General features: G+C 65.5%; 3 protein-coding genes across 5 annotated transcripts; 1 reads left to right on the top strand and 2 right to left on the bottom strand.

Moving 5' to 3' along the window:
- Positions 1-2863: 2863 nt before the first annotated feature.
- LOC136112665 (nuclear receptor subfamily 2 group F member 5-like) lies at positions 2864-9313 on the bottom strand. Of its 2 annotated transcripts, XM_071800324.1 has the most exons (4): positions 9051-9313; positions 7619-7719; positions 4223-4717; positions 2864-3248 (listed from the first exon to the last, which is right to left on the bottom strand). In XM_071800324.1, exons 1-4 carry the CDS (start codon positions 9152-9154, stop codon positions 2974-2976), a joined length of 975 nt encoding a protein of 324 aa, XP_071656425.1. In that variant the 5' UTR covers positions 9155-9313; the 3' UTR covers positions 2864-2973. The 2 variants fall into 2 exon arrangements, with proteins under 2 accessions (XP_071656425.1, XP_065713530.1); XM_065857458.1 differs by lacking the exon at positions 9051-9313 and having other exon boundaries at positions 7619-7946.
- BOLA1 (bolA family member 1) lies at positions 9078-11195 on the top strand. The gene is given in 3 exon segments (XM_065857459.2): positions 9078-9277; positions 9280-9344; positions 9945-11195. Coding segments are annotated over 3 exon segments (525 nt in total). The 5' UTR covers positions 9078-9222; the 3' UTR covers positions 10350-11195.
- Positions 11196-11266: 71 nt separating this feature from the next.
- Positions 11267-24953, bottom strand: SV2A (synaptic vesicle glycoprotein 2A). Of its 2 annotated transcripts, XM_065857456.2 has the most exons (13): positions 24425-24953; positions 21107-21840; positions 19006-19186; positions 18079-18230; positions 17874-18007; positions 17308-17397; positions 16849-16959; positions 16670-16758; positions 15887-16051; positions 15689-15822; positions 15409-15612; positions 14063-14222; positions 11267-13135 (listed from the first exon to the last, which is right to left on the bottom strand). In XM_065857456.2, the coding sequence occupies exons 2-13, from the start codon at positions 21684-21686 to the stop codon at positions 12952-12954; spliced, it is 2184 nt and encodes a 727-aa protein (XP_065713528.1). In that variant the 5' UTR covers positions 21687-21840; positions 24425-24953; the 3' UTR covers positions 11267-12951. The 2 variants fall into 2 exon arrangements, with proteins under 2 accessions (XP_065713528.1, XP_071656424.1); XM_071800323.1 differs by lacking the exon at positions 24425-24953 and having other exon boundaries at positions 21107-22201.
- Positions 24954-26457: the final 1504 nt, after the last annotated feature.

The raw sequence follows: 26457 nt of genomic DNA, 5'->3' as shown, positions 1-26457 counted from the left end.
CAGTGTCCCCAGTGTCCCACCTCCCCGCCTGGGCGACAGTGGCCTGGGGACAACGGGACAGACCCCAGTGTGTCCCTCGGTGCCACCGTCCCTGTGTCACCAGCCCACGCTCCCCGTCCCTTTGCACCCAGCACCCAACGCTCCTTCATCCCGGCGCCACAAGCCGTCATCGCCGTCACCTCGGCTGATTTCCACGTCCTGTAATCCTGCAATTAACGTTCGTTAATAAATTAACGAGCGCTTACGGGAAGGGGCGCCCGCCCCCGCCAGGGCTGCGCTTTCTGCAGATGATGGATTGCGGGGAGCAGCGCGGGGACGTCCCATTGTCACATCCCCTTGTCACATCCCATTGTCACATCCCATTGTCACATCCCAGGGGACATCGAGCACAACGAGGCGCCTGGCTAACGAGGGAGGGGACATGGGTGCTGGGGACCCCTCATTTTCCACTTTCCACCCCCTCCCTGTTGGGGAAACGGAGGCACGGAGCGGGATGGGGTGCTGGACCATGGTGTTGGCTCAACAGGGAATTAAGCTCGTTAGGAACTTAATTAGGCTGCGTGGGGCGGGAGGTCCGGGGTGGTTCACCGCAGTTCGGGGGCAGCAGCACCTGATTGTCACCAGTAGCGTTTTCCTGATGATTTGGGGCTTTTTTTACCCAGATCTTCATATTTGGATGAGGGTGGTTCCCCCCGGATGAGGGGATGGGGACAGGAATGGGATGGGAATGGGATGGGGATGGGGACAGGAGTGGGGACGGGAATGGGATGGGGATGGGGATGGGGACAGGAATGGGGATGGGAATGGGATGGGGATGGGGATGGGGACAGGAATGGGGATGGGAATGGGATGGGGATGGGGATGGGGACAGGAATGGGGATGGGAATGGGATGGGGATGGGGACAGGAGTGGGCTGGGGATGGGGATGGGGACAGGAATGGGGACGGATCTGGGATGGAGATGGGATGGGGTCAGAAGTGGGGACAAGAGTGGGATGGGGATGGGGATGGGGATGGGAAAAGGGCCAGGGACAGAGCTGGAGATGGGGCAGGGGGGGCAGCTCCTGCGCCGAACCCCAACCGGGGGTGCCGGTCCTGCCCGAGCCCCAGGGGCTCCGCGCTCCGCCGCCCGGTGGCTCCGCAGCGCCTGCTCGCGTTATTGGGGTAATTGGGATATTTTAATCCGGATTTCACACCCCTCGGGGGGTCAAAGCCCCCGCTGGGTCCTGGTGCTCCCCCCGCTCCGGGGCAATAACTCCTCACTGTGGCCTGTTCCAGCTGGGCCTTGAATTGAAGCCGCGTGTCCCGCTCCGTGTTCATCGAACGCGTTGTTTATGGGCTGGAATGGGGCTGCTGGAAAAGGCCAGAGCTGCCTTTCCCTAATGGCTGCTAAAAATCGGGGATAAAACAGCAACCGCCCCGGTGCTGCAGGGGAACCGGCCAAGCTGGATCAGACTGGGGCCATACTGGGGTGAGACTGGGGCCATACTGGGGTGAGACTGGGGCCATACTGGGGTGAGACTGGGGCCATACTGGGATCAGACCGGGGCCATACTGGGGTGAGACTGGGGCACATACTGGGGTGAGACTGGGGCCATACTGGGATCAGACCAGGGCCATACTGGGGTGAGACTGGGGTACATACTGGGGTGAGACCAGGGCCATGCTGGGATCAGACCGAGTCCATACTGGGATGAGACTGGGGTACATACTGGGGTGAGACCAGGGCCATGCTGGGATCAGACCGAGTCCATACTGGGATGAGACTGGGGCCATACTGGGGTGAGACTGGGGCCATACTGGGATCAGACCCGGTACATACTGGGGTGAGACTGGGGCCACACTGGGATCAGACCCGGTACATACTGGGGTGAGACTGGGGCCATACTGGGATCAGACCCGGTACATACTGGGGTGAGACTGGGGCCATACTGGGGTGAGACTGGGGCCATACTGGGATCAGACCCGGTACATACTGGGGTGAGACTGGGGCCACACTGGGATCAGACCCGGTACATACTGGGGTGAGACTGGGGCCATACTGGGGTGAGACCGGGGCCATTACTGGTACCACCCCCCATCGCTTTTCCTTCCAATTCCACCGAAAAAAAGAAGGAGGAAAACCAAAGAAGTGTTGAATTTGTCGAATTCTGCATTTTTAATGAGATAAATGAAAATTAACAAAGTGACCCCGTGAGCCGTGAGCAGGGCGCAGGGCGCAGGGACCGCGACCGAAGGGACGCGCGCTGACGCGCTCCCGCAGCCGGGGGAGCGGGGCCGCACCGCGGGCTCTGCTTGATCTCGGGGTCAGCAGCTCTGCCCCCGCCGCTCCTGCGTTTACCCGAGGATCTGCTGCTCTGCCATAAAGGGGGGATGCCCGGCACCATCCCTGGCTCCGGCTCCATCCTTGGGGTCGCGTTCTTGGGATCCCCATCCTTGGGATCCCATCTGTTGGTTCCCCCACCTTTGGGGTGCCCTCCGTGGGCTCTCCAACCATGAGGTCCCATCCTTGGGAATCACAGGTTTGGGGTCCCTTTTATTGGGTCCCCAACCTTGGGGTCCCATCTTTGGGTTCCCTTCCTTGGGGTCTCCAACCATGAGGTCCCATCTTTGGGATCCCCACCTTTGGGTACCCAACCTTGGGTTCCCTTCCTTGGGGTCTCCAACCATGAGGTCCCACCCTTGGGATCCCCATCTTTGGGTCCCCAGCCTTGGGTTCCCTTCCTTGGGGTCTCCAACCATGAGGTCCCACCCTTGGGATCCCCACCTTTGGGTCCCCAACCTTGGGTTCCCTTCCTTGGGGTCTCCAACCATGAGGTCCCATCTTTGGGATCCCCATCTTTGGGTCCCCAGCCTTGGGTTCCCTTCCTTGGGGTCTCCAACCATGAGGTCCCACCCTTGTGGTCCCATCCTTGGGGTCCCATCCTCAGGGCCTCATCCTTGGGGTCCCTTCCCGGGCGTCCCCGTGCTGGGCTCACTGCACGGGGCCGTAGGGCCAGCCGAGGGCGGCCCCGGCCAGCAGCATGTCGCGGACCAGGGTCTCCATGGGGGTCTTGCCCACCAGGCGGCTGAAGAAGAGCTGCTGGATGCCGGGCGCCGAGAGGCCGCGCAGGGCGGGCAGGCGCAGCAGGAGGCGGCCGAAGCGCGCGGGCTGCGCCGGGTGCTGCCGCCGCTCGTGCTCCTCCAGCGCGCACTGCGCCTTCTCCTGCAGCCCCGCCACGCGCGCCGGCTCCGACAGCCCCGCCGCGTCTGCGGGACACGGCACTGAGCCGGCCCCAGCTCCAGGCAGGCACAGCCCAGTGAGCCCCACCCTGAGCCCCACCCCATTAAGCGCCACCCAATTAAGCTCCACCCCAGCCCCACCCGATTAAGCTCCACCCCACTAAGCTCCACCCCAGCCCCACCCCATTAAGCTCCACCCCATTAAGCGCCACCCATTAAGCGCCACCCCAGCCCCACCCCATTAAGCTCCACCCCATTAAGCACCACCCAATTAAGCACCACCCCAGACCCACCCCATTAAGCCCCACTCAATTAAGCTCCACCCCAGCCCCACCCCATTTAACCACACCTCGTTTAACCACACCCAATTTAACCCCACCCCATTGAACCACACCCCATTCAACCCCACCCCATCCAACCACACCCAATTTAACCCCACCCTGTTCAACCCCACCCCGTTCAACCCCACCCCATCCAACCACACCCAATTTAACCACACCCAATTTAACCCCAGCCTGTTCAACCCCACCCCATCCAACCACACCCAATTTAACCACACCCAATTTAACCCCACCCCATTCAACCCCACCCCATCCAACCACACCCAATTTAACCACACCCTGTTCAACCCCACCCCGTTCAACCACACCCAATTTAACCACACCCTGTTCAACCCCACCCCGTTCAACCACACCCAATTTAACCACACCCTGTTCAACCCCACCCCATCCAACCACACCCAATTTAACCACACCCAATTTAACCCCACCCTGTTCAACTCCACCCCATCCAACCACACCCAATTTAACCACACCCTGTTCAACCCCACCCCATCCAACCACACCCAATTTAACCACACCCTGTTCAACCCCACCCCATCCAACCACACCCACCCCATTAAGCCCATTCACTCCCTGCACACCCATCAACACCCGCCCCACCCCACCCCAACCCCACCCAGCCCCGCCCGCCACCCCACCCCGCTAAGCCCCGCCCCTCACCGGGCGAGAACAGCGCCAGGGCCTTGAGGCAGGCGAACTCGGCGGCGTCGACGCGCAGCGCCCGCAGCCGCTCCACCTGCTCCTGCACCAGCCGCGCCTGCTCCATGGCGGCCACCGCTGCGTGCAGCCCGGCGGCCGCCAGCAGGGGCCCGGCGTGCACCGGCAGCGCCGCCTGCGCCGCGTTCAGCACGAACAGCTCGCTCCAGCCGCCCCGCAGCAGCGCCGCCTGGTCGGCCAGCGGCAGCTCCGGGAAGAACGGGACGCCCTTGGCCCACTCGACGGCGCTGAAGAGGAGCCGGGCGGCCAGCTCGCAGACGCCCTCGACGCCCAGCACGCCGCCGGGCTGCAGGGCGCCGTAGCGCGCCGGCGGGTACGGCTCGGCGCGGAGCAGCAGCGAGATGAAGCCGCCCAGGTAGCCGTGGCCGCCGTACGGGTCCCCCGGGAGCAGGGGCTGCTGGCCGCTCGGGGGCGCAGCCAGGCGGCCGCGCTGCACGGCTGCGGGGGGAGCGGGACGTCAGCGCCCGAGCCCGCCCGGCACCGCTGTCACCGCCCCTGCACCCGGGGTTAAGTACAGCAGGGTGGGTGCTGGAGGGTCCCCCCAGGATTGACTACACCAGGGTGGGTGCTGGAGGGTCCCCCCAGGATTAACTACACCAGGGTGGCTGCTGGAGGGTCCCCCCAGGATTAACTACACCAGGGTGGGTGCTGGAGGGTCCCCCCAGGATTGACTACACCAGGGTGGGTGCTGGAGGGTCCCCCCAGGATTAACTACACCAGGGTGGCTGCTGGAGGGTCCCCCCAGGATTAACTACACCAGGGTGGGTGCTGGAGGGTCCCCCCAGGATTAACTACACCAGGGTGGGTGCTGGAGGGTCCCCCCAGGATTAACTACACCAGGGTGGCTGCTGGAGGGTCCCCAGCACTGCAAAAGCCATGGGGGTGCCCTACCCCATCACCATCGCTTTGTGTCCCCTGAGCCCCTCAGGATTAAATAACCCACGTTGGGGTGCAGGGTGGGTGCTAAAAGGTCCCCCCAGGACTAGATACACCAGGTTGGGGTGCAGGGTGGGTGGTGGAGGGTCCCCCCAGGATTAGATACAGCAGGGTGGGGTGCAGGGTGGGTGCTGGAGGGTCCCCCCAGGATTAGATACAGCAGGGTGGGGTGCAGGGTGGGTGCTAAAAGGCCCCCCAGGATTGGATACAGCAGGGTGGGTGCTGGAGGGTCCCCAAGGCTGCGTAAGTGCCCCATCCTGTCAGAGGGGGACGTGCCACCCAGACTGGGGCAAACCCCCCCAAACTCCATTCTGCCCCCATCCCCAGCTCTTCATTGGGACACCCATGGAATAGAGCACGGTGGGCTCGGGGGGGCACAAGGAAGTATTTGGTGACCCCCCCTTCCCGCAAGGGGCTGCTGTCAATGAGGGTCCCCCAGGAGGTGCTGGGGGGGGACACGAGGTCCCCTCTGGGTCCCACCTCTCGGTTTTACTTGCACCTTGGGCTTTAAAATAAAATAAAATAAAATAAAATAAAATAAAATAAAATAAAATAAAATAAAATAAAATAAAATAAAATAAAATAAAATAAGTTGTGTTTAATGTTTTGTGCCCGCGGGGGGTGGGGGCCCTGGTCTCCCCGCCGTGGGCCAGGCCTGGGCCGGGCCCTGAGCCAGGCTTTGAGCCAGGCTTGGCCTAACGCGCTGTGACAGTCGGAGTGTCAGCCAGCAGTCGGGACCGCGGCCGCGGGAACCGGGGGGTCCCCGGGGGTCCCTGCAGCGCCACAACCCCCCCTGCATCGCCCTGAGCCCCCTCACATCACCACAACCCCCCCGCCACCCTGAGCCCCCCCTCGTGTCACCCTGAGCCCCCCCTCGTGTCACCCAGAGCCCCCTCATGCCACCACGAGCCCCAACACCCCTTTGCCTGTCCCCAAATCCCCATTTTATCACCACGAACCCCCTTTTAGCCCCCCAACCCCTTTGCATCACCCCAAACCCCATTTTATCACCACAAACCCCATTTTATCACCACAAACCCCTTTTCCTCACCCTGAACCCCTTTCCCTCACCCCAAACCCCCACCCCCTTCTCCCCCCTTTCAGCCACAACATCCGGCTGTGTCCTGGAAGGAATCCGGCATTTTTAGCCCCAAAGAGACCCAGGAGCACCCCTGGGGCTTCCCCCCCGGCTCTGGCCGCCCCGGCAGGGCTGGATCCCCAAAAACCAGGCTAATGTATTACCCCAAAATCAGCTAAGAGCGCCAAGACCCCGAGCCTAAGCCGAGCCCAGGAGGAATCCCGAGCTGGAGAGAGGAGCTGATGTGGTGATAGCGGGAGGCGGCACAAGCAGCGGTTCCCCGGCAGAACCCAGAAACCTCAATGGGGAGTTTGCCCTTCCGCTCCTCACCCTTTTCTTTCTCCTTTCACCCTTTTCTTTCTCCTTTCACCCTTTTCTTTCTCCTTTCACCCTTTTCTTTCTCTTTTCACCCTTTTCTTTCCCTTTCCTTCCCCACCAGCCCTTTCACTTTCTTCCCTTCACTTTCTCTTTCTCCAGCCGCTCTCTTCTCCTTCCCTTTTTCTTTCTCTTGCTCTCACCTCTCTCTGGTTTCTTTCCATCTCCCTCCTTTCTCTTTTCCTTTCCCCTCTTTCTCTCTTTTCTCTTTTTTCCTCCCTTTCCCATTTTAGCTGTTTAAATTTTTGCTCCCTGTTTTTCCCTTCCCTTCCCTTCCTTTCCCTTCCCTTCCCTTCCCTTCCCTTCCCTTCCCTTCCCTTCCCTTCCCTTCCCTTCCCTCTCCTCCCCTCCCCGTTCCTCATCACCCCCCTTTCTCAGCACCCTCTCCCCTCTCCCCCTGCCCTCTCCCATCCTTTTCTCATCCCTCTCCCCTTGCACCGGCTCCTTTGCCACCCTTTCTTTTTTCAGCATTTCTCCTCTTTTCCACCCCTCTCCCTCTTCTCTGTTCTTTCTTTTCCAACTTCTCTGCTCCTTTGCCATCTCCTCTCCTATCTTTTTTACATCCTCTCTCCCTTTTGCAGCCTCACCCTTCTCCTTTTGCACCCTCTCCTTTCGCATCCTCTCTTCTTTTCCACCCTCTCTCCCACCCTCTCTCCTTTTCCATCCTCTTCCCAGCTTCGCATTTCCCATCCTCTTTCCTCCTTTTGCCCCCCGTCTCCTTCTCCTTCCTCTCTCCCTCTTTTCCGCCCTCTCTCCTTTTCCACCCTCTCCCCCGCTCTCTCTTTTGCCCCATCCCCTCTCCCTCTGTCCTGCCCCTTATTCCCCGTGTCCCGCCCCTGTCCCCCCATGTCCCCCATGTCCCGCTGTCCCCCCACGTCCCCCATGTCCCGCTGTCCCCCCACGTCCCCCATGTCCCGCTGTCCCCCGTGTCCCGCTGTCCCCGCTCCCACCTTCCCTGCGCATCCCCACGCGGAGGCACTTGCGCAGCCGGCAGTACTGGCACTGGTTGCGGTGGGGCTGGTCCACGGGGCAGTCGCGGCCCCCCCGGCAGCTGTAGGAGAGGTTGCGCCGCACGGAGCGCTTGAAGAAGCTCTTGCAGCCCTCGCAGGTGAACTGCCCGTAGTGTTTGCCGCTCGCCTTGTCCCCGCACACCAGGCAGTCCCCCGCAGCCTTCCCCGCCGCCTCCGGCACCGCGGGGGGGGCAGGAGGAGGAGGAGGAGGAGGAGGAGGAGGAGGAGGAAGAGGAGGCTCCGGCCACGGCCCCGCCGCCAGAGCCATGGCGGGGAACGGAGGGAGCCCCCCGGGGAAGGGGGTGTTTTGGGGGAAGGGATGGGGGGTAAGGGATGCGGAGGGAAAAGGGGGAGCCGAGGATGGAGAGGGGTTCTGGAATGGAGATGGGGAACCCGGGATGGAAATGGGGGTCTGGGAATGGAGAGGGGGTACTGGGATGGAGATGGGGAACCCGGGATGGAGATGGGGATCTGGGAATGGAGGTGGGGAACCCGGGATGGAGATCGGGGGTCTGGGATGGAGATGGGGGTCCGGGGTGGAGAGATGGGAAAGAAGCCCCGGGACAGAGAGCGGAGTCCGGGTATGGAGAAGGGGGATCTGGGGATGGAGAAGATCCGGAGATGGGGGAACGGGGCAAGGAGCCCTGGAGCAGGGAGCGCCCGGGCTGAGGGAAAGGAGCCCGGGATGGCGAGGGGACCCCGGGATCGGGAGCGGACCCCGGGCCGCAGGAAAAGCCCCTCCGGGGACGGGGCCCCCGGGCTGGGAAGGACCCCGCGGGCCGGCGGAGCCGCGGGAGAGGCCGGGGACGGGCAGGACTGACGGCGGCGGAGGAGCGGGAGGAGGAGGAAAGTGAATTCTCCGCCCCGCGGGGCTGCCCGGAGCTGCGGGAGGATCCGGGGGGGCGGGCTGGTGGCGGGGGGAGGGCTGGCCCGGTGGCCCCCCCGGCGCGGCTGGTGCTGCCCAGCCCCGGCCGCCCCCCGGGGAACCGGCACGGCCCCCCCGGTGCCGGTGGCAGCGAGAGCCCGGCCCCCTGGGGAGGGACCGGCCGCTCCACGGGGCGTGGGGGGAGAGCGGAGCCTGTGCAAGGCGGGGGGGACGTGGGGGTGTTGGTGCCCGCCCCCCGTGCAACCGGGGGGAGTGGGTGCGGGGACCTGGGTGTGCAATGGGGTCCATGTGTGCAATGGGGGGGGCGTGGGGTGCGAAGGGACACGAGTGTGCAAAGGGGGGTGCGCAAGGACACGAGTGTGCAAAGGGAGGGCTTGTGCAGCAGGGGTGTGCTCCGTGCCCCCCGCGCTCCGGGCTGGGCCGTGCAGCGCCCCGTGCACACCGGGGGCTCCCACGCGTGTTCCCGCACGAACACGCTGTTCTCACCCGGGTCCGTGCGCGTCACGTGCAGCAAACACCCCACCCCGCTCTGCCCGGATCGGTCCCGCCGCGCCATATAAGGGCATGTGGGCGGGGCGCGGTGTCGTCATCGGCCTCCCCGCCCCGGAGCGCCGAAGGGCCGCAGCCAATCAGAGCGAGGCGGCGCGACGGGGCGCGAATGGCGCCGCGAGGCATCGTGGGAGTTGTAGTTCCGCCGGGGTCACGTGAGGGGGCGGAGGGGGCGGGAGGACTCGACTTCCCAGCGTGCTCAGCGGCGGAGCGGAACCGGAGCGGCGGAGGGTGAGGGCCGGGGGCGGGTTTGGGGCGCCCCCTGCATTGCACACGGTGGGGGGGGTGGTTTGGGGTGCCCCCCTGCATTGCACACGGCGGGGGGGGTGGTTTGGGGTGCCCCCCTGCATTGCACACGGCGGGGGGGGTGGTTTGGGGCGCCCCCTGCATTGCACACGGTGGGGGGGGTGGTTTGGGGCGCCCCCTGCATTGCACACGGCGGGGGGGGTGATTTGGGGTGCCCCCCTGCATTGCACACGGCGGGGGGGGTGGTTTGGGGTGCCCCCCTACATTGCACGGTGGGGGGAACAGTCCTGCATTGCACATGGGGGGGTTGGTTTTGGGGTGCCCCCTGCATTGCACATGGGGGGGTTGGTTTTGGGGTGCCCCCTGCATTGCACATGGGGAGGTTGGTTTTGGGGTGCCCCCTGCATTGCGCATGGGGGGGTTGTTTGGTGGCCTGATCCTGCAGAGCCCCCTCCCAGCTTCACCCCCATCCAATGCCCGGTCCTTCCACCCCCGTGACTGGGTCCTGATCCCGCAGAGCCCCCCGCACCCAGCACCCCCCACGCACCCCCCACGCACCCCAGAGCCCGTTTCCGTGTCTCGCAGCCCCCCCGCATGCGGGCCCCCGTCCTGCTCGCCTCCCGCCGGGCGCTGGCAGCCATGGCCGAGGGCCCGCTGGCCCGCACCATCCGCACCAAGCTGAGCGCCGCGCTGCAGCCCACGCACCTGCAGGTCCTGGACGACTCCCCCCGGCACGGGGGCCCCCCCGGCGCCGAGAGCCACTTCTCGGTGGTGGTGGTGAGCGGGCGCTTCGCCGGGCTGTCCCCGCTGCAGCGGCACCGCCTGGTCCATGCCGCGCTGAGCGCCGAGCTGGCCGGGCCCCTGCACGCCATCGCCATCGTCGCCAGGACCCCCCAGCAGTGGGACAGCGACCCCCGCGTGCCCCCCCGCCCGCCCTGCATGGGGGGGTCCAAGCACGAGCAGGATGCGGCCGCGCACGGGGAGCAGTGACGGCGGTGACGCCGCGGTGGAGCGCGAACTGGGGGGGTGTTGGGGTGACCCCCCCCACTCCAACCCTGCATTGCATCCGGACACCCGGCCAGCCCCACCCAACCTCCTCCTGACCTCTCTTGGGGGGTAAAAATATTGGGGTGAGCCCCCCCCGCCCCTGCATTGCACCCCTGGACCCCATCCAACCTCCCCTTGACCCCTCTAGGGGGGTAAAAACATTGGGGTGACCACCCCCACCCTGCATTGCATCCAGACACCCGCCCAACCTCCCCCTGACCCCTCTTGGGGGGGTAAAAATATTGGGGTGACCCCCCCCCCGCCCAGCATTGCAGCCCCGGACCCCACCCAACCTCCTTCTGACCCCTCTTGGGGGTGGCAAATATATTGGGGTGACCCCCCCTCACCCCCTGTCACACCCAGACACCCCCTGGGGCCCACCCTGACCCCAAAAATCCGCCCCAGTTACACCCTTGGTGGGGGGATGATGATATTGGGGTGACCCCCCCCTCCATGACACTCAGCCACCCCCGACCCAAATTTAGGGGAGGGGGGGGTGTCAAAAATACTGGGGTGACCCCTCCCCACCCTGCATTGTACCCCCTGACCCCACACAACCTCCCCTCGATCCCACTTTGAGGGGGGGACAAAATATTGGGGTCACCCCCCACCCCCGAGTCCCACCTCCCCTCCCACTCCCCCTAAACTCCCCCCCCAAATTTTGGAGGGATTTGCTCCGCACCCCATTTTGGCGGGACCTAGGGGGTGACCCCCCCATTCGATTCTCAAATGGATTCACCCTCCCAGGCGCAGCCCGGAAATAAACACCCCCGCGGGGGGAGCTCGGAACCAGGAGCGGCTCATCCTGCGGGCGGGGGGGGAATTGTGATCGTTTGTTGTTTTTTGCTTGATCTCGCAGGTTTTGGGTTGGTTTTTTTGAGTTTAATTAATTTACAAACATCTAAAAACTACAGCACGGCACGACTGTACGGACAGCGCCACGGGGGGGCCGGACCACTACACCGCACGGGGGGAGGTGGGGGGGGGGACGAAGCACACGCCGCTCGATCACTTGGGGGGGCTGCTCGTGGTGCTGGGGGGCTGCCCTCATTGGGGGGGGCTGCCCTCATTGGGGGTGCGCCCTAATTGGGGTGGGGGGCTGCCCTAACTGGGGGGGCTGCCCAAAGCGCTTTTGCATAGACCGACATTTCCCTTGCTGGGGACCCACCCGGGGGGGACACAGCCCCAGGGCCCCCTGGACCCCAATTAATTTTGGGGGGGGGGGGGGGGTCTTGGCGCTGCATGGGGCGTCGCTTTGTGCTTTGCAAACCGCTGGTGGTTTTGTGCTCTGGGTTTGGGGGCAAAAAGGGGGTGCAGGGGGGGGAAAAGGGGGTGCAGGGACACCCCGTGCCCCCCCCCCCCCCGCACCAGCACTCCTGGAACCCAAAATCCTTTAAAAACAGAGTGAAAAACCAAAAAAGGCAGTTTGGGGGTCCCCACCCCAAAATGCAGCTGTACCCCCTCTTATCCAAAAAGGGGGTCCAGGGCACCCAGCCATGGGGGGCAGTGCTGCGCCCCAAAATGAGGCGAAGCTTTGGGGGCGGGCTCTTCACCCCCAAATCACGTGCACCCCAAAATGCGCCACAGACCGAGGCATCGTGCACCCCACAAGGTTGTGCACCCCCCCCAAAGTGCCGTGCACCCCCCCCAAGGTGCATTGCACCCCAAAAAGTTGTGCTTTAAGATGGGGTGCACCCCAAAATGCCGTGCACCCCAGGGCTGGGGTTCCCCCAAGGGGTTTGCACCCCACGGCACAATGCGCCGTGCACCCCAAAACGCTGAGCACCCCCACGTGCTGTGCACCCCAAAGCATTGTGCGCCCCAAAGCGTTGTGCACCCCAAGGCATGCACCCCTTGGGTTGAGCACCCCAAATCTTTGAGCACCCCAATGTGCCGTACACCCCGAGGCACTGAGCACCCTCAAAGCCTTGTGCGCCCCAAAACCTTGTGCGCCCCTTGGGCTGAGCACCCCAAAGCCCTGGACATGCACCCCTCAGGGTTGAGCACCCCAAAGTCTTATGCACCCCGAGTCACGCAGCCCTGTGGGCCGAGCACCCCCAACCATCATGCACCCCAAGGCCCTGCGCCTGCCCAGCCTCCGTGCACCCCCAGGTGCCCCCAAACCCTCTTGGGGTGCAGATGGGCCCCCCCACATCCTGCCAGCTGGGGAAACTGAGGCACGGAGCCGTGTCCCCCCATCCCCGCCATGGGGCTGAGGACGGAGCCTTCATCCTCCTCCTCCTCCCCGGTCCAGCAGCAACGCTGGGGGCACGGGGCCTGTCCCCCCACCCAGCCCCCCAGGAGTGAGCAGCAATTCACAGAGGGGGTGACACCGAGAAAAGAAATGGGGGGCAGGGGGTTTGGGGGAGCACAGGGGGCCATGGAGGGGAGGGGGATGAGGTTTGGGGAGCGGGGGCCAAGTGCAAATGAAAACCAAACCCAACCCCAAATGCTCCATAGAAGACGTTTCACAGTGTCTAACGAGACTAAACCCCGGGGGCGGGAGGGCGCTGGGATGGGGGGCAAGGGGGGTTTGGGGGGGGGGTCACTGCAGGACCTGCCCCCGCGTCTCGGGCAGCTTGAGCGCCAGGGAGCTGCCCAGGGCCAGCGCGGCCGACGCCAGCAGGATGGGCACGGCCTTGGTGATGCCCACGAAGGACGTGAAGATGCTGATGCCCAGCACGGCCGCCAGCTTGCACAGCGCGTTCAGGAACCCGAACGCCGTCGTCCTGGGGACACCACGGGGCATTGGGGAGGGGGACGCGGGACCGCGGGGCGGGATGGGCGCCCAGACTGTGCCCGCACCCAGACCCTGTGCCCTGCACCCAGACCCTGTGCCCTGCACCCAAAACCCTGTGCCCTGCACCCAAACCTTGTACCCTGCACCCAAACCCTGTGCCCTGCACTCAGACCCTGTGCCCTGCACTCAGACCCTGTGCCCTGCACCCAAACCTTGTACCCTGCACCCAAACCCTGTGCCCTGCACCCAGACCCTGTGCCCTGCACCCAGACAAGTCCTGTACCCTGCACCCAAACCTTGTACCCTGCACCCAAACCCTGTGCCCTGCACCCAAACCCTGTGCCCTGCACCCAAAGTCCTGTGCCCTGCACCCAAACCCTGCGTCCTGCACTCAGACCCTGTGCCCTGCACCCAAACCTTGTACCCTGCACCCAAACCCTGTGCCCTGCACCCAAACCCTGTGCCCTGCACCCAAAGTCCTGTGCCCTGCACCCAAACCCTGCGTCCTGCACTCAGACCCTGTGCCCTGCACCCAAACCTTGTACCCTGCACCCAAACCCTGTGCCCTGCACCCAAACCCTGTGCCCTGCACCCAGACCTTGTGCCCTGCACCCAGACCCTGTGCCCTGCACCCAAAATCCTGTACTCTGCACCCAAAACCTTGTACCCTGCACCCAAAATCTTACAATCCAGTACCCAAAATCTTGGACTCAGCACCTCACACCTGGCACCCAGCACCCCAAGGCTTGTACCAGCACCCAAAACCCACCTGGCACCTGGCACCCCAAACCTCCCCCAGCACCCACACCTCCCCCAGCACCCACACCTCCCCCAGCACCCACCCCTTGTACCTGGCACCCCAAAGCTCCCCCAGCACCCAAAGCTCCCCCAGCACCCAAAGCTCCCCCGCCCGCACCTCTTGTCGGAGGGGTAGAGCTCCACGGTGAGCACGTCGAGCGCGTTCCAGGAGGCGATGCTGACGCCCCCGAACAGGCAGAGCAGCGCGATCATGGCCGACTCGCTGTTCCCGAACGACAGGAAGAAGCAGCTGACGCAGGACATGACGCTGGAACCGGCTGCGGGGACACGGGGACGTCAGGGGGGCACCGGGGTGAGGTGCTCAGGATGGGGTCGGCGTGGGCTCGGGGCTGGGTCAGCGGTTGGACCTGATGGGCACGAGGGGTTTGTCCAACCAAAACCAGCCTGCGGTTCTGTGGTCGTGGAAGGGTCTGGGGTGGGAGGGACCTTCAGAGCACCCCGTCATGGACAGGGATGTCCCCAACAGACCAGGGACACCCAACCAGACCAGGGCGTCCCCAACACATCAGAGACATCCAACACATCAGAGACATCCAACACATCAGGGACATCCAACACATCAGGGACATCCCCAACAGACCAGGGACATCCAACTAGACCAGGGACGTCCCCAACTGATCAGGGACATCCAACCAGACCAGGGACATCTCCAACAGACCAGGGACATGTTCAATACATCAGGGACGTCCCCAACTGATCAGGGACATCCAACCAGACCAGGGACATCTCCAACAGATCAGGGACATCCAACCAGACCAGGGACATCTCCAACAGACCAGGGACATGTTCAATACATCAGGGACATCCCACAGATCAGGGACATTCAACTGATCAGGGACATCCGCAACAGATCAGGGACATCCAACCAGACCAGGGACATCTCCAACAGACCAGGATGCTCAGAGCCACATCCTTGGATGTTCTCATGATAAATGGAGGTCGAGGTTGTAAATTGGGGGTGATTTCTCCCCAAAGGGCTGTGGGTGTTGGAACAGCTGCCCAGGGCAGTGCTGGAGTCGCCATCCCTGGAGGGGTTGGATACACAGAGATGAGGTTCTCAGGACATGGGGCAGTGCCAGGGGTGGGTTCTGGTTGGACTCCACGATCTGGAGGGTGTTTCCAACCAAAATTGTGATTGAATGGTCATGGAAGGGTTTGGGTCGGGAGGGACCTTCAAAGGGTTGGGAGGGACCTTCAAAGCCCACCTCATCCTGAGCAGAGACGTCTCCTTCACCAGTCCGGCTGAAGGTGCCCCTGCCCACGGGCCAGGTGAGCTCCGCAGGTCCCTCCCAACCCAAACCCTGGTGACTCCACGATCTCCAACCCAACCGCGCTCCTCCACGGAACCTCATCCAACCTGACACCAACCACCCACCCGGCACCCACACCCAGCACCCACCCGGCACCCACCCGGCACCCACCCAGCACCCACCCAGCACCCACCCAGCATGCGCAGGCGGCCGATCTTGTCCATGAGGAGCGCGGAGACGATGTTCCCGGGGAGCACGGCCAGGGTGCCCAGGAAGCTGACGAAGTAGATCATGTAGGCGTTGTTGTCGTCGCTGAAGTCCAGCTGACAGCCCTCCTTGTTGTGCAGGAACGTGCTGTTCAGCACCCGGCTGTTGATGAACTTGTACTCAAAGAGATCTGGGGGGACCAAGAACGGGTTCGGTGGGGTGACCCCCATCTCCGGCACCCCCGCGCAGGGACCCCCCCGGCCCACCTGTGTTGTAGAAGACGGTGGAGATGAAGGTGCAGTTCTTGAAGAAGGTGTTGCTGGAGGTGATGTCCTCGAAGTAGCACTCCTCGAACAGCGAGTCCTCGAACGTCACCGACTTCATCCTCAGCCCGATGAACCTGGGAGGGGAGGGCCCGTCACCCCGCGCACGCCCGGCCGCGGGCACCCCCGGGGGACACGCACTTGTCGTTGAAGTACTCGCCGCCCTGGTGGACCTGGTTCTCCAGCGTGAAGTTGAAGGTGAAGTGCCGCACCTTCTCGCGGGTGAAGAGCTTGGTGCGCGACGCGTACTCGATGTTCTGCAGGTGCTTGATCATGTCCGGGAACCAAACCGTCAGCCCGTAGTAGCTGCGGGGGACACGTGAGCCCGGCTCTGCCGCGCCAGCGGCCTCCCGGTGCCGCCAGGGCCACCAGGGCCACCGGTTGGCACCAGGGCCACCAGTCTGCACCAGGGCCACCAGTCTGCACCAGGGCCACCAGTGCCACCAGTGCTGCCAGTCCTGTCCCAGTGCTACCAGTCTGCACCAGTCCATCCCAGTGCCACCAGTCTGCACCAGTCTGCACCAGGGCCACCAGTGCTGCCAGTCCTGTCCCAGTGCTACCAGTCTGCACCAGTCCATCCCAGTGCCACCAGTCTGCCCTAGTGCTGCCAGTCCATCCCAGTGCCACCAGTGCCACCAGTCTGCACCAGGGCCACCAGTCCGTCCCAGTGCCACCAGTCTGCACCAGGGCCACCAGTTCACCCCAGCGCTGCCAGTCCCATCCCAGACCTGCCAGTTCAGTCCCAGTCCCATCCCAGCGCTGCCGGTCTTGTCCCAGTGCCACCAGTTCATGCCAGTGCTCCCAGTCCCTCCCAGTGCTGGCCATCCCATCCCAGTCCCCTCGTCCCAGTGCTCCCAGTCCCATCCCAGTCCCCTCCCAGTGCTCCCAGTCCCTCGCAGCCCCGCCGGGTGTCCCTGCTGCCACCTGAAGGACATGGTGAACCACACGGCCATCATCATCAGCGTCACCCGCCGGAACTCGGGCGCGAAGCACTGCTGGAAGTTGCTCCACACCTGCACGGGGGGACGCCAGAGGTGACAAGGGGACGCCAGAGGTGACGAGGGGACACGGGGACACCCCGGGGGGTCCATTTCCATCCCCACCTGCTGCGAGAGGTTGAGGACGCGGACGAGCCAGCGCCGGTACCACGTCCCCGTGTCCGACTGGATCTCGATCAGCTCGTCCTCCCGCTTGATGGTCTTGATGTGGGTGACCTGGGGGTCACGGGGTGGGGACAACAGTTTGGGGACACCGGGGTGCGCCAGCCCCAGCCAAGGCTCCCAGGTGGGCCCCATCACCCCCTGTGCCTCAGTTTCCGCGGCTCCCGCGGGAGCCCAGCCCAGGATGGTGTCCCCAGCTCAGCGCGGTGTCCCCAGCCCAGGGCGGTGTCCCTAGCCCAGGGCGATGTCCCCAGCCCAGGACGGTGTCCCCACCTCAGCATGGTGTCCCCAGCCCAGGGTGGTGTCCCCAGCCCAGGGTTGTGTCCCCAGCCCAGGGCGGTGTCCCCAGCTCAGCACGGTGTCCCCAGCCCAGGGCGGTGTCCCCAGCCCAGGGGTCCTTACCGAGAAGACCCTCTCGGGGTGGCCCTTGGCCCTCATGTTGGTGTCGTGGACCTGCTTCAGCACCATCCAGGCCTCGTCGTGTTTGCCGTTCTGCAATGGACACCCTGGGCTCACCCTGTGTCCCCCGCCCACCCAGGGTCCCCCTACCCACCGGGGTCCCACCACCCACCCGGGGTCCCTGCCTGGGACCCCCATCTCCACCAACTGCTCAGGGTCCTATCACCCCCTTGCTGTCCCCAGTTGGGTCCCCATGTCCCCACCACCCCCTTGCTGTCCCCAGTTGGGTCCCCATGTCCCCACCACCCCCTTGCTGTCCCCAGTTGGGTCCCCATGTCCCCACCACCCCCTTGCTGTCCCCAGTTGGGTCCCCATGTCCCCACCACCCCCTTGCTGTCCCCAGTTGGGTCCCCATGTCCCCATCACCCCCTTGCTGCCCCCACTTGGGTGCCCCCATCTCCACCACCCTCTCAGTCCCCTGCCCACCTCCCCCCACTCCCACCCACCTGGGGAGGGTCCTTCCTCACCCCCCCCAGGACGGGTCCCCACGTCCCCCCCGCTCCCCCTACCTCCAGGTAGAAGCGGGGGCTCTCGGGCATGGTGCTGAGCGCCCCGATGGCGAACACGGAGGGGAAGGCGCAGACCAGCACGAACACCCGCCAGCTGTGGAACTGGTACGCGGAGCCCATCTGGAAACTCCACCCTGCGCAGAACGGGACGCGGTGGGGGTGCTGCTGGGCCCCCCGAACCCCGGCGCCCCCGGGGCGTCCTTACCGTAGTGGGGGATGATGGCCCAGGCCATGGCCGAGGCGTAGATGCCCCCGATCATCCAGAACATGCAGAGCCAGCTCAGGTGCTCCCCCCGCTTCTCCTGCGCCAGGAACTCCGAGAAGTAGGAGAAGACGATGGGGATGGAGCCACCGATGCTGGGGGGGACAGAGCGGTGTCACCCCCTGCTCTGCCACCGCAGATTGGGGGGGTTTGGGGTGCCCAGACACCTGGGACCCCTCTGGGGTGCTGTGATCCCCCCTTACCCACAGCAAGAAGACCATGGGGATGGAGCCACTGACGCTTTGGGGGACAGAGCGGTGTCACCCCTGCCCCGCCACCACAAATGGGGGGGTGTTCAGGCTGCCTGAGTCCCCTGGGGTGCTCCGGGTCCCCTGGGGGTGCTGCCACCCCTTTCCCGCTCCAAGAAGCAGGAGAAGACGATGGGGACGGAGCCACCGATGCTTTGGGGGACAGAGCGGTGTCACCTCCCCCGCACCACAAATGGGGGTTTCTGGATGCCCAGGTCCCCTGGGGTGCTCTGGGTCCCCTGGGGTGCTCCAGGTCCCCTGGGGTGCTGTCCCCCCCTTACCCACTCCAAGAAGGAGGAGAAGACGATGGGGACGGAGCCACCGATGCTTTAGGGGACAGAGCGGTGTCACCTCCTCTGCACCGCAAATGGGGGTTTCCGGATGCCCGGGTCCCCTGGGGTGCTCCAGGTCCCCTGGGGTGCTCCGGGTCCCCTGGGGGTGCTGCCACCCCTTACCCACTCCAAGAAGCAGGAGAAGACAATGGGGATGGAGCCACCGATGCTTTGGGGGACAGAGCGGTGTCACCCTCCCCACACCCCGCAAATGGGGGTTTCCAGATGCCCATGGGGTGCTCAGGGTCCCCTGGGGTGCTCCGGGTCCCCGGGGGCGCTGCCCCCCTTACCCCACGCCCGAGAGCAGGCGGCAGAAGAGGAAGGTGCCGTAGCCCTGCACGAAGGAGGAGAAGAAGGCGAAGACGCTGTTGACCGAGAGGGCGATGAGCAGGCACTGCCGCCGGCCCAGCCGGTCCGCCAGCCCGCCCCACACGAAGGCGCCCACCATCATGCCCAGGTACACGATGAGCCCTGCGGACACGGGGGACACGGGGCCGTCAGTCCTGGGGCACACGGAGCCGTCAGTCCGGGGGCACACGGGGGCCGTCAGTCCTGGGGCACACGGGGGGCGTCAGTCCTGGGGCACACGGGGGCGTCAGTCCGGGGGCACACGGGGCCGTCAGTCCTGGGGCACACGGGGCCGTCAGTCCTGGGGCACACGGGGGGCGTCAGTCCTGGGGCACACGGGGGGCGTCAGTCCGGGGGCACACGGGGCCGTCAGTCCTGGGGCACACGGGGCCGTCAGTCCTGGGGCACACGGGGCCGTCAGTCCGGGGGCACACGGGGCCGTCAGTCCTGGGGCACACGGGGCCGTCAGTCCTGGGGCACACGGGGCCGTCAGTCCGGGGGCACACGGGGGGCGTCAGTCCTGGGGCACACGGGGCCGTCAGTCCTGGGGCACACGGGGCCGTCAGTCCTGGGGCACACGGGGCCGTCAGTCCGGGGGCACACGGGGGCCGTCAGTCCTGGGGCACACGGGGCCGTCAGTCCTGGGGCACACGGGGCCGTCAGTCCTGGGGCACACGGGGGGCGTCAGTCCTGGGGCACACGGGGCCGTCAGTCCTGGGGCACACGGGGCCGTCAGTCCGGGGGCACACGGGGGCCGTCAGTCCTGGGGCACACGGGGCCGTCAGTCCTGGGGCACACGGGGGCCGTCAGTCCTGGGGCACACGGGGGGCGTCAGTCCGGGGGCACACGGGGGGCGTCAGTCCGGGGGCACACGGGGCCGTCAGTCCTGGGGCACACGGGGGCGTCAGTCCGGGGGCACACGGGGGGCGTCAGTCCTGGGGCACACGGGGCCGTCAGTCCTGGGGCACACGGGGGCGTCAGTCCTGGGGCACACGGGGAGCAGCAGCCTGCGTCACCCGTGGAGGTGACAACGATCGGGGCTGGGGACCCCAGGAGTGACCCCCATGTATGAACGGGTTGGGGGACACACCTGGGTGGTCCCCCCTGATTTATTTGGGTACCACGGAGATGCCCCCCCAGGACCCCCCGCTCCTGCCCTGTGTTTGCAGTCTCAAGGAGGGGGACACCTGTGACAGGGGGGTCATGCCTGTGACAGGGGGGTCACAGCTGTGACGGGGGGGTCACGCCTGTGACGGGGGGGGGGTCACACCTGTGACGGGGGGGTCACGCCTGTGACGGGGGGGGTCACACCTGTGACGGGGGGGTCACGCCGCGGTGCAGCCCCCCCAGCAGCAGCGGGCAGGAGGGCTGGGGGTGCAGCCAGACCAGCCGTGCCCCCCCCCCCCCACCGACCGTGTGCCCGGGGGTTCCGTGTCCCTCCTTGTCCCCAGATCTCCTCCTCCCACCCCCCACCTCCCACTGCATCTCTGTGCCCCCCCACATCCTCATGCCCCCCCGGATCTCCTCGTGCCCCTCCCACAGCTCGTGGTGTCCCCCATAGCCCAGGCCCCCCTGTGTGCCCCTGCACTGCGCCCCATGTGTCCCCCACATCTCCCGTGTCCCCCCACTCCTCTCCGTGTCACCAATACCCACGTCTCCCGTGTCCCCTCTGTGACCCCCATATCTCCCTGAGTGCCCCATGTCCCCCTATGTCCTCTCATGACCCACAGCTCCCAGTGCCCCCCCGCTCATCTCTCCCCACATCCCCCTGTCCCCCTCTCTGTCCCCCATCCACTTGTGTCACCCCGTATCCCCTGTACCCTCTGTGTCCCTTCAGTCCCTCGTGTCCCCCACATCCCCTATATCTCCCCATTTCCCCATCTGCTCATGTCCCCCATGTCCCCACCTGCTTGTCTCTTCCCACGTCCTCCTGTCCCTCACATCCCCCCATATCCCCACCTCCTTGTGTCCACATCCCCATCTCCCCCCACATTCCCTAAGTGCCTCTGTCCCCCTGTCCGTCCGCCGTCCGTCCCCTCTCACCCAGCATGCCCTTGTTGGAGTCGGAGAGGCACATGTCCTTCTCGGCGCTGGGCAGCACGAAGCCCACCACGAACACCTCCACGCCGTCGGCCATGAGCGCCAGTCCCAGCACGAAGTAGAGGGTCCACTGGAAGCGGCCGTGGCCGCACTCCTGCAGGATGAGCTCGTACTGCTGCGCCAGCTCCTCGCGGTCCTTGCGCCGCTGGCCCTCGCTGTCGTCGAAGGCGCCGGCGGCCGCCTGGGCCCCCAGCCGCTCGCCGCCCTTCAGCGACTCGTGCCGGGGGATGCCCTGGTACTCGCCCTCGTAGATCTCGTCCTCCTCGTCGTGGCCCTCGGTGGCGTCGCTGGACGCCCCCTCCTCCTCGTTGGCCCCCTCGCCGCCGCGGTAGTAGCCGTCCTGGGGCGCGTAATCTTCGTCGTCCTCCTCTTCCTCGAAGCGGGAGTAGGAGCGCTTGGTGTACTCGTCCTGCATGCGGTCCATGCCCTTGCTCACCTTCTTGGCCGCGTGTTTCTTCACCTCCTTGGCGATGTCCTTGGCGCCCCGGATGAACGCCGTCCGGTCTCGGAAGCTCTCGTCCATGGTGCCGGTGGGATGGGCCGGGACGCCGCGATGGGACGGGGGGGTCTCTGCGTCGGGGGCTGCGCCCTCACGCCCGGGGACCGCGGTGGGATGCGGAGAGATGGGTGACGGCACTACCCATCCAGCTGGGAGGGGACTCGGGGGGACCCCACACCTGAGGAGCCCAGACACGAGCAGGGGCTGGTTCAGGGTGGGACCAGCCCCGCACGGCCGCGGTGTCCGGTCCCCTCCCTCTGCCCCTTCTCCCGGCTGCTGTTGAACCAAACCCACGGGTATCTCCCAAATCAACGCGCCGGCGGGAGGAGGGAGCGGAACCTGCGGATCGGTGGATTGTGGACAAACAAGGTGGGGGTGCCCCGCGCGTTCCCTGCCACTGCAAGGCCACCCGCCCCATCTGCCCACCCAGGGACCCCAGTGTCCCCCGGGGACGGGGAGGGGTCTGAGCCCAGAGCTCTGCAGTGCCCCCAAACGGGCCCCACGGCGGGGATCAGGAGGGTCCCACAGCCCCTCTGTCACCCACCCGCCCATAGGTCAGAGCCCCCAAGCCCCGGGACCCCCTGTCCCCGCCCGCCCCATTGCGGGAAAAGGCCCCAACGCCCTCTCAATGGGGCTGGGAAGGTGCGGCCGGGCCGAGGACCAATGAGCGCCAGGGGGCGTGGCCACCCCACCACCATCAATGGGGCTGTGGAGGCGCGGCCCAGCTGTTTAGCCAATGAGCTTTGAGGGGGCGTGGCCACGCAGCTGCATTGCCCCCCAGCTCAGGGCAGCCGTGGGCAGAGGGGGTGACAGTGCTGGGGTGGCAGAGCCTGGGGACCCCGGGGACACCGCCAGGGGGGCTCAGCTGACCCCAGCGGGCCACAGGATGACCCCAAGGGTGGCAGGTGCCCGGTGACAGCAGGGGCCAGGGGACACCCCTGCCCATCGCCAGCGGGAGGGGGGACACGGCCCAGCGCCCCTGGGCTGCAGCCAGAATCGGGCCCTTCCATGACTGTCCCCACAAGGGACAGAGGACAAGGGAGCAGGTGGGACATCAGGGGACATCACTGTCCCTGCGCCATCCGCCCAGGATTGCAAGTCACCACCAAAAACCAGGCCTGGACCAAAACCCCCCGCATTTCCTGGGGACCCGTGGGATGGAGCAGCAGCGGCACCAGAGGGACAGTGAGGGGACAGCGAGGGGACCACTCCGCCAAGGTCACCAGAGTCCCCAAAGCCACCCCCAGGGTCCCCAGAACCCCCCAGGGCAGCCCTAGCGCTGGTGTTGGTGCCTCAGGGTCAAGGAGGCAGGTTTGGGTTGGGGTCCCTGGGGGAGGTGACATCTCCCTGTCCCCACACATCCTGCGTCCCCCCCCCGCCCAGGCTGCCAAGGGCACGCGGTGTCCCCCCAGGCCTCGCAGAGCCCAGCGCAGCCGGTGACGGGGACGGACACGCAGCCCCCGGCCCGGCCCTGCCGACCCAGCCGCGGGGCTGCCGGGCCCCCCCAGCACCATTTTCACCTCTGCCGAGGAGGCAGGAATTGAGCCGCGGGGACGGGGACGCAGCCGCCACCGCGCCCCCCTCCCCAGCGAGGGGACGGGGGAGCTAAAATTAGCCTTTCCCAAATAGCCGGGGCTGGCGGCAGCGCTGGGAGGGGGGGGACACCCCAGGGTGGCTGCACAGCCGGCGGGGACCCGGGGCCGCTGCTGCAGCACAACGCGACCCCCGTGCCTTCGTGAAGCCGGGCAGGTGATTTAAGCAGCATTAAGATCACCAATGAGCCCCCAGCCCTGTGCCCCCCGGGGACACCCCGGTCCCCTCCTTGGGGGAACCTGGTGCCACGCGCCGCCCCTGCGAGGACCCGATTCACGGCCAAGGTCATTTGGCTCCATCCAGGCCGGCAGCTCCTCGCGGAGCCCCTGGGGCGGCCGGGACGCCGCTATACGGCCCATGACGTATAGAGAAGCGGGAGAAGGGAGAGGGGAGCGGCGAGAGGCCGAATGTGCGCTGAGGATGAGGATGGGGAGCAAGGTCACGGGCGGGCTGGGTGATGGCAACGCTGCCCCGAACGAGCCGGCAGCGCCAGACGCTTTGGCCATCAGAGCTTTGCATTCACCAGCCAGAAATCACGGTAGACGGAGGCGCCTTATGCACAAGAACCTGGGGTGGGGGGGGGTCCCAAAAATGCTTTTCTGGTGGCAAAAAAGCCATCGCCGGCCCCAGCGGCCCCATCCGGAGCGGCACCACCAGCCCCAGACAAGGTTATGGGCCCTTGGACCAGTTTCCGCCTGCCAGACGCAGCCCTGGGGGGTCCCAAACCCCCCCGGGGGCTCGTTGGGGTCTGCACCCCCCAGCGCAGCCCCCCAGCCCTTTTGTGTGATGGCAAGAACATGGCGACAAGGGGGAAGAGTCTCCAAACCACCCACGGCCAAGGTCATCTCCAGCACCCCCAAAACCTGCAGCGCTGCCCCCCCCGGCCCCCCCGCCGCAAACACCCCATCCCCGCGGCCAAACCGCGGCCCCGCCGGCACGGCCGCCCCGGCCACGCACCGAGGGGGGCGAGAAGCCCTTAAACACCAAGAAACAGCCAGAGCGAAGCCAGAGGCAAAGGTTTTCCCGGACAAAATGGCCACAGCGAGTGGAGAACGCGAAGCCGAACCCCCAATCCACGGCACCGCGGCTCCGGGGACGCTCGGTGACAACCAGCGGGGAGGGGAGGGGGAAATCTGCGTTACCAAAGGTGTTTGTGCTCCATTCCTCACCTGCCTCAGCCCTCGCCGGGGTCCGGCGCTCGGCGCGGCGTCCGCCTGCGAAGGATGCTCGGCAGAGGATACGGCGAGACGAGCGCTGCCGGGTACCAGCGCTAGCGCCGCAGCCTCCGCCACACGCGCTGAGCGCTGGGAGAGTCCATCGCGCCGGGGAGGGCTGCGACACAGCCGGGGGGGCGCCGAACGGGGGCTCGTTAATCCTCCTCGCTAATTAGCCGCGGCCAGAGGAGGGTGATGCCCCGCGGGAGCTCCCGGAGCCGCGCTGCCGGAGGCGCGGGGATGAAGATGCTGCGGTACCGGAGATGCCGGGATGAAGATGACGGTGGCGGGGGGGTGGTCCGAGCCGCCCGTGCCCCCTCCCCGGGGATCGGCGGCGGTGGAGCCGTGAGGATTTGGCTGCGGCGACGTCCCCGTCCCCGTCCCCTCCCGCGCCCACCGCAGCCGCAGGCGCGAGCACAGGCTGGGAAATCTGAGTCACGGCCTCCCCGCGGCTCGATTGCCCATTTTTCGCATCAAATCGGCTGCGCCTGGGCCGCTCAGACCCGGCCCCCCCTCGTGATAGGGCGCAAACGCCACTGATGTATTTGGGGGGGGATGTGGCTATTGCAGGGGTGCAAACCGCGCTCTGGGGTACCCAAACCCACCCCAGTTTCCCCCGAATCGGTGGGAAATTGGGGAGCTGGAGCTTCCCTGACACCCCCGGCTCGCAGCACATGTGTGATGAGCTGAGCCAGCCCCAAATCCACCGGCAGGGACAGGGATGGGGACGGGGACAGGGATGGGGACGGGGACAGGGATGGGGACGGGCTCCTCCTGAACTGCGCGTGTGAGCTCCCAGTGGCTCCCAGTAACTCCCAGTCCCCAACAGACCACCGTTCAATGAGAGGAGGAGGAGGGAGGTGTGCTCGAGGCCGAAGCAAGCGCGGCCAGGGTGGGAACCGGTGCCCAGAATAAACAGTAATAACAATAATAATAATTATAGTAATAATAATAAGCACCCAGCTCCCAGAGCAGGCGAACAGCTGGGGACCAGTCCGCTCCAGTGCTACCAGCACGGAGAATTCAGGAAACTGGAAGCTGTGAAATAATGGAGATCCTGTTGGAAACGACCCCAAAAAGGGGAACACCGCTGAGTTACTGGGGCCTTTTACCCACCCGGTGTCCTCCCCGACGTGCTCCATGGGGTTAATCCGCGCCCAAGGAGTGTCCAGCTTTGTTAGGCTGGGCTGGAGCGCAGCTCCTCGGGCCCAGAGCGGTGACTCATGTGCCACGCTGTCAGCGCCAAAGGCGCGTGCGGAGCAGCCGGGAGCTCCGATGTGCGTAACCGGAGCGAGACAGCGGCTCCTTCCTTCGGGCAGGGCCTGAAACCGGGGAGACGGGGTAGAAACTGAAACCGGGGAGATGGGATAAAACCCAGGGGTGACGGAATTAAAGCAAACCAGCGGTGGGATAAGAGCAGGTTTACGGTTCCTGTCCCGACTGTTCTACAGGAGGGAGAAGCTTCAGCATCTGCGGTTTGATTTTGCTGTTAAACCCGGCGTTGTTCTCTGCCACGCTGAGGTCTTTGGAAGCCCGGACCAGCCTTGCTGTGAAATTAAATCCGAAACCGCGGGGCAAACGGCACCAAATTCCCGGTTACGACTGTGCCGGGGCTGATTTTTCATCGGAACTGTTTGGTTTTGGCAGGGACACGGGAGCAAGTTTTGGTGCCAAATTACCGGTCCAAAGGCCCTGCCCATTCCCTCGCACTCCCCGGGACGAGTGGCCAGGGATACGACGGAATTTTAAGGCTCGATGGTTCATTTTTACCACTGTGGGTGCAGCGGATTCCAGAGCCAAAACAGCCTGGAGAAAGCAGGGGGGGGGGCACCGACCCCAACGCAGCGTCTCACCAAAACCAGACCCAGAGCGGGGGCACCGACCCCAACGCAGCGTCTCACCAAAACCAGACCCAGAGCGGGGGCACTGACCCCAACGCAGCGTCTCACCAAAACCAGACCCAGATGGGGGGCACTGACCCCAACGCA

This window comes from Patagioenas fasciata, chromosome 30, assembly GCF_037038585.1.
Source record: "Patagioenas fasciata isolate bPatFas1 chromosome 30, bPatFas1.hap1, whole genome shotgun sequence".
Lineage (NCBI taxonomy): Eukaryota > Metazoa > Chordata > Aves > Columbiformes > Columbidae > Patagioenas > Patagioenas fasciata.
Note: the sequence above shows the minus strand (reverse complement) of the source record. Positions and strands in the feature narration are given on the sequence as shown.

Excerpts from the sequence above, each read along its gene's own strand:
- LOC136112665 (XM_065857458.1), bottom strand. The coding sequence starts at position 7,946 with ATGGCTCTGGCGGCGGGGCCGTGGCCGGAGCCTCCTCTTCCTCCTCCT. Across the intron at positions 4,718-7,618 it reads CGTGGGGATGCGCAGGGAAG|CCGTGCAGCGCGGCCGCCTG; the intron begins GTGGGAGCGGGG and ends CTCCCCCCGCAG. Across the intron at positions 3,249-4,222 it reads CCTGGCGCTGTTCTCGCCCG|ACGCGGCGGGGCTGTCGGAG; the intron begins GTGAGGGGCGGG and ends CGTGTCCCGCAG.
- SV2A (XM_065857456.2), bottom strand. The coding sequence starts at position 21,686 with ATGGACGAGAGCTTCCGAGACCGGACGGCGTTCATCCGGGGCGCCAAG. Across the intron at positions 16,759-16,848 it reads TCCTCAACCTCTCGCAGCAG|GTGTGGAGCAACTTCCAGCA; the intron begins GTGGGGATGGAA and ends CCCCCCGTGCAG. Across the intron at positions 16,052-16,669 it reads TGGTTCACCATGTCCTTCAG|CTACTACGGGCTGACGGTTT; the intron begins GTGGCAGCAGGG and ends TGTCCCCCGCAG.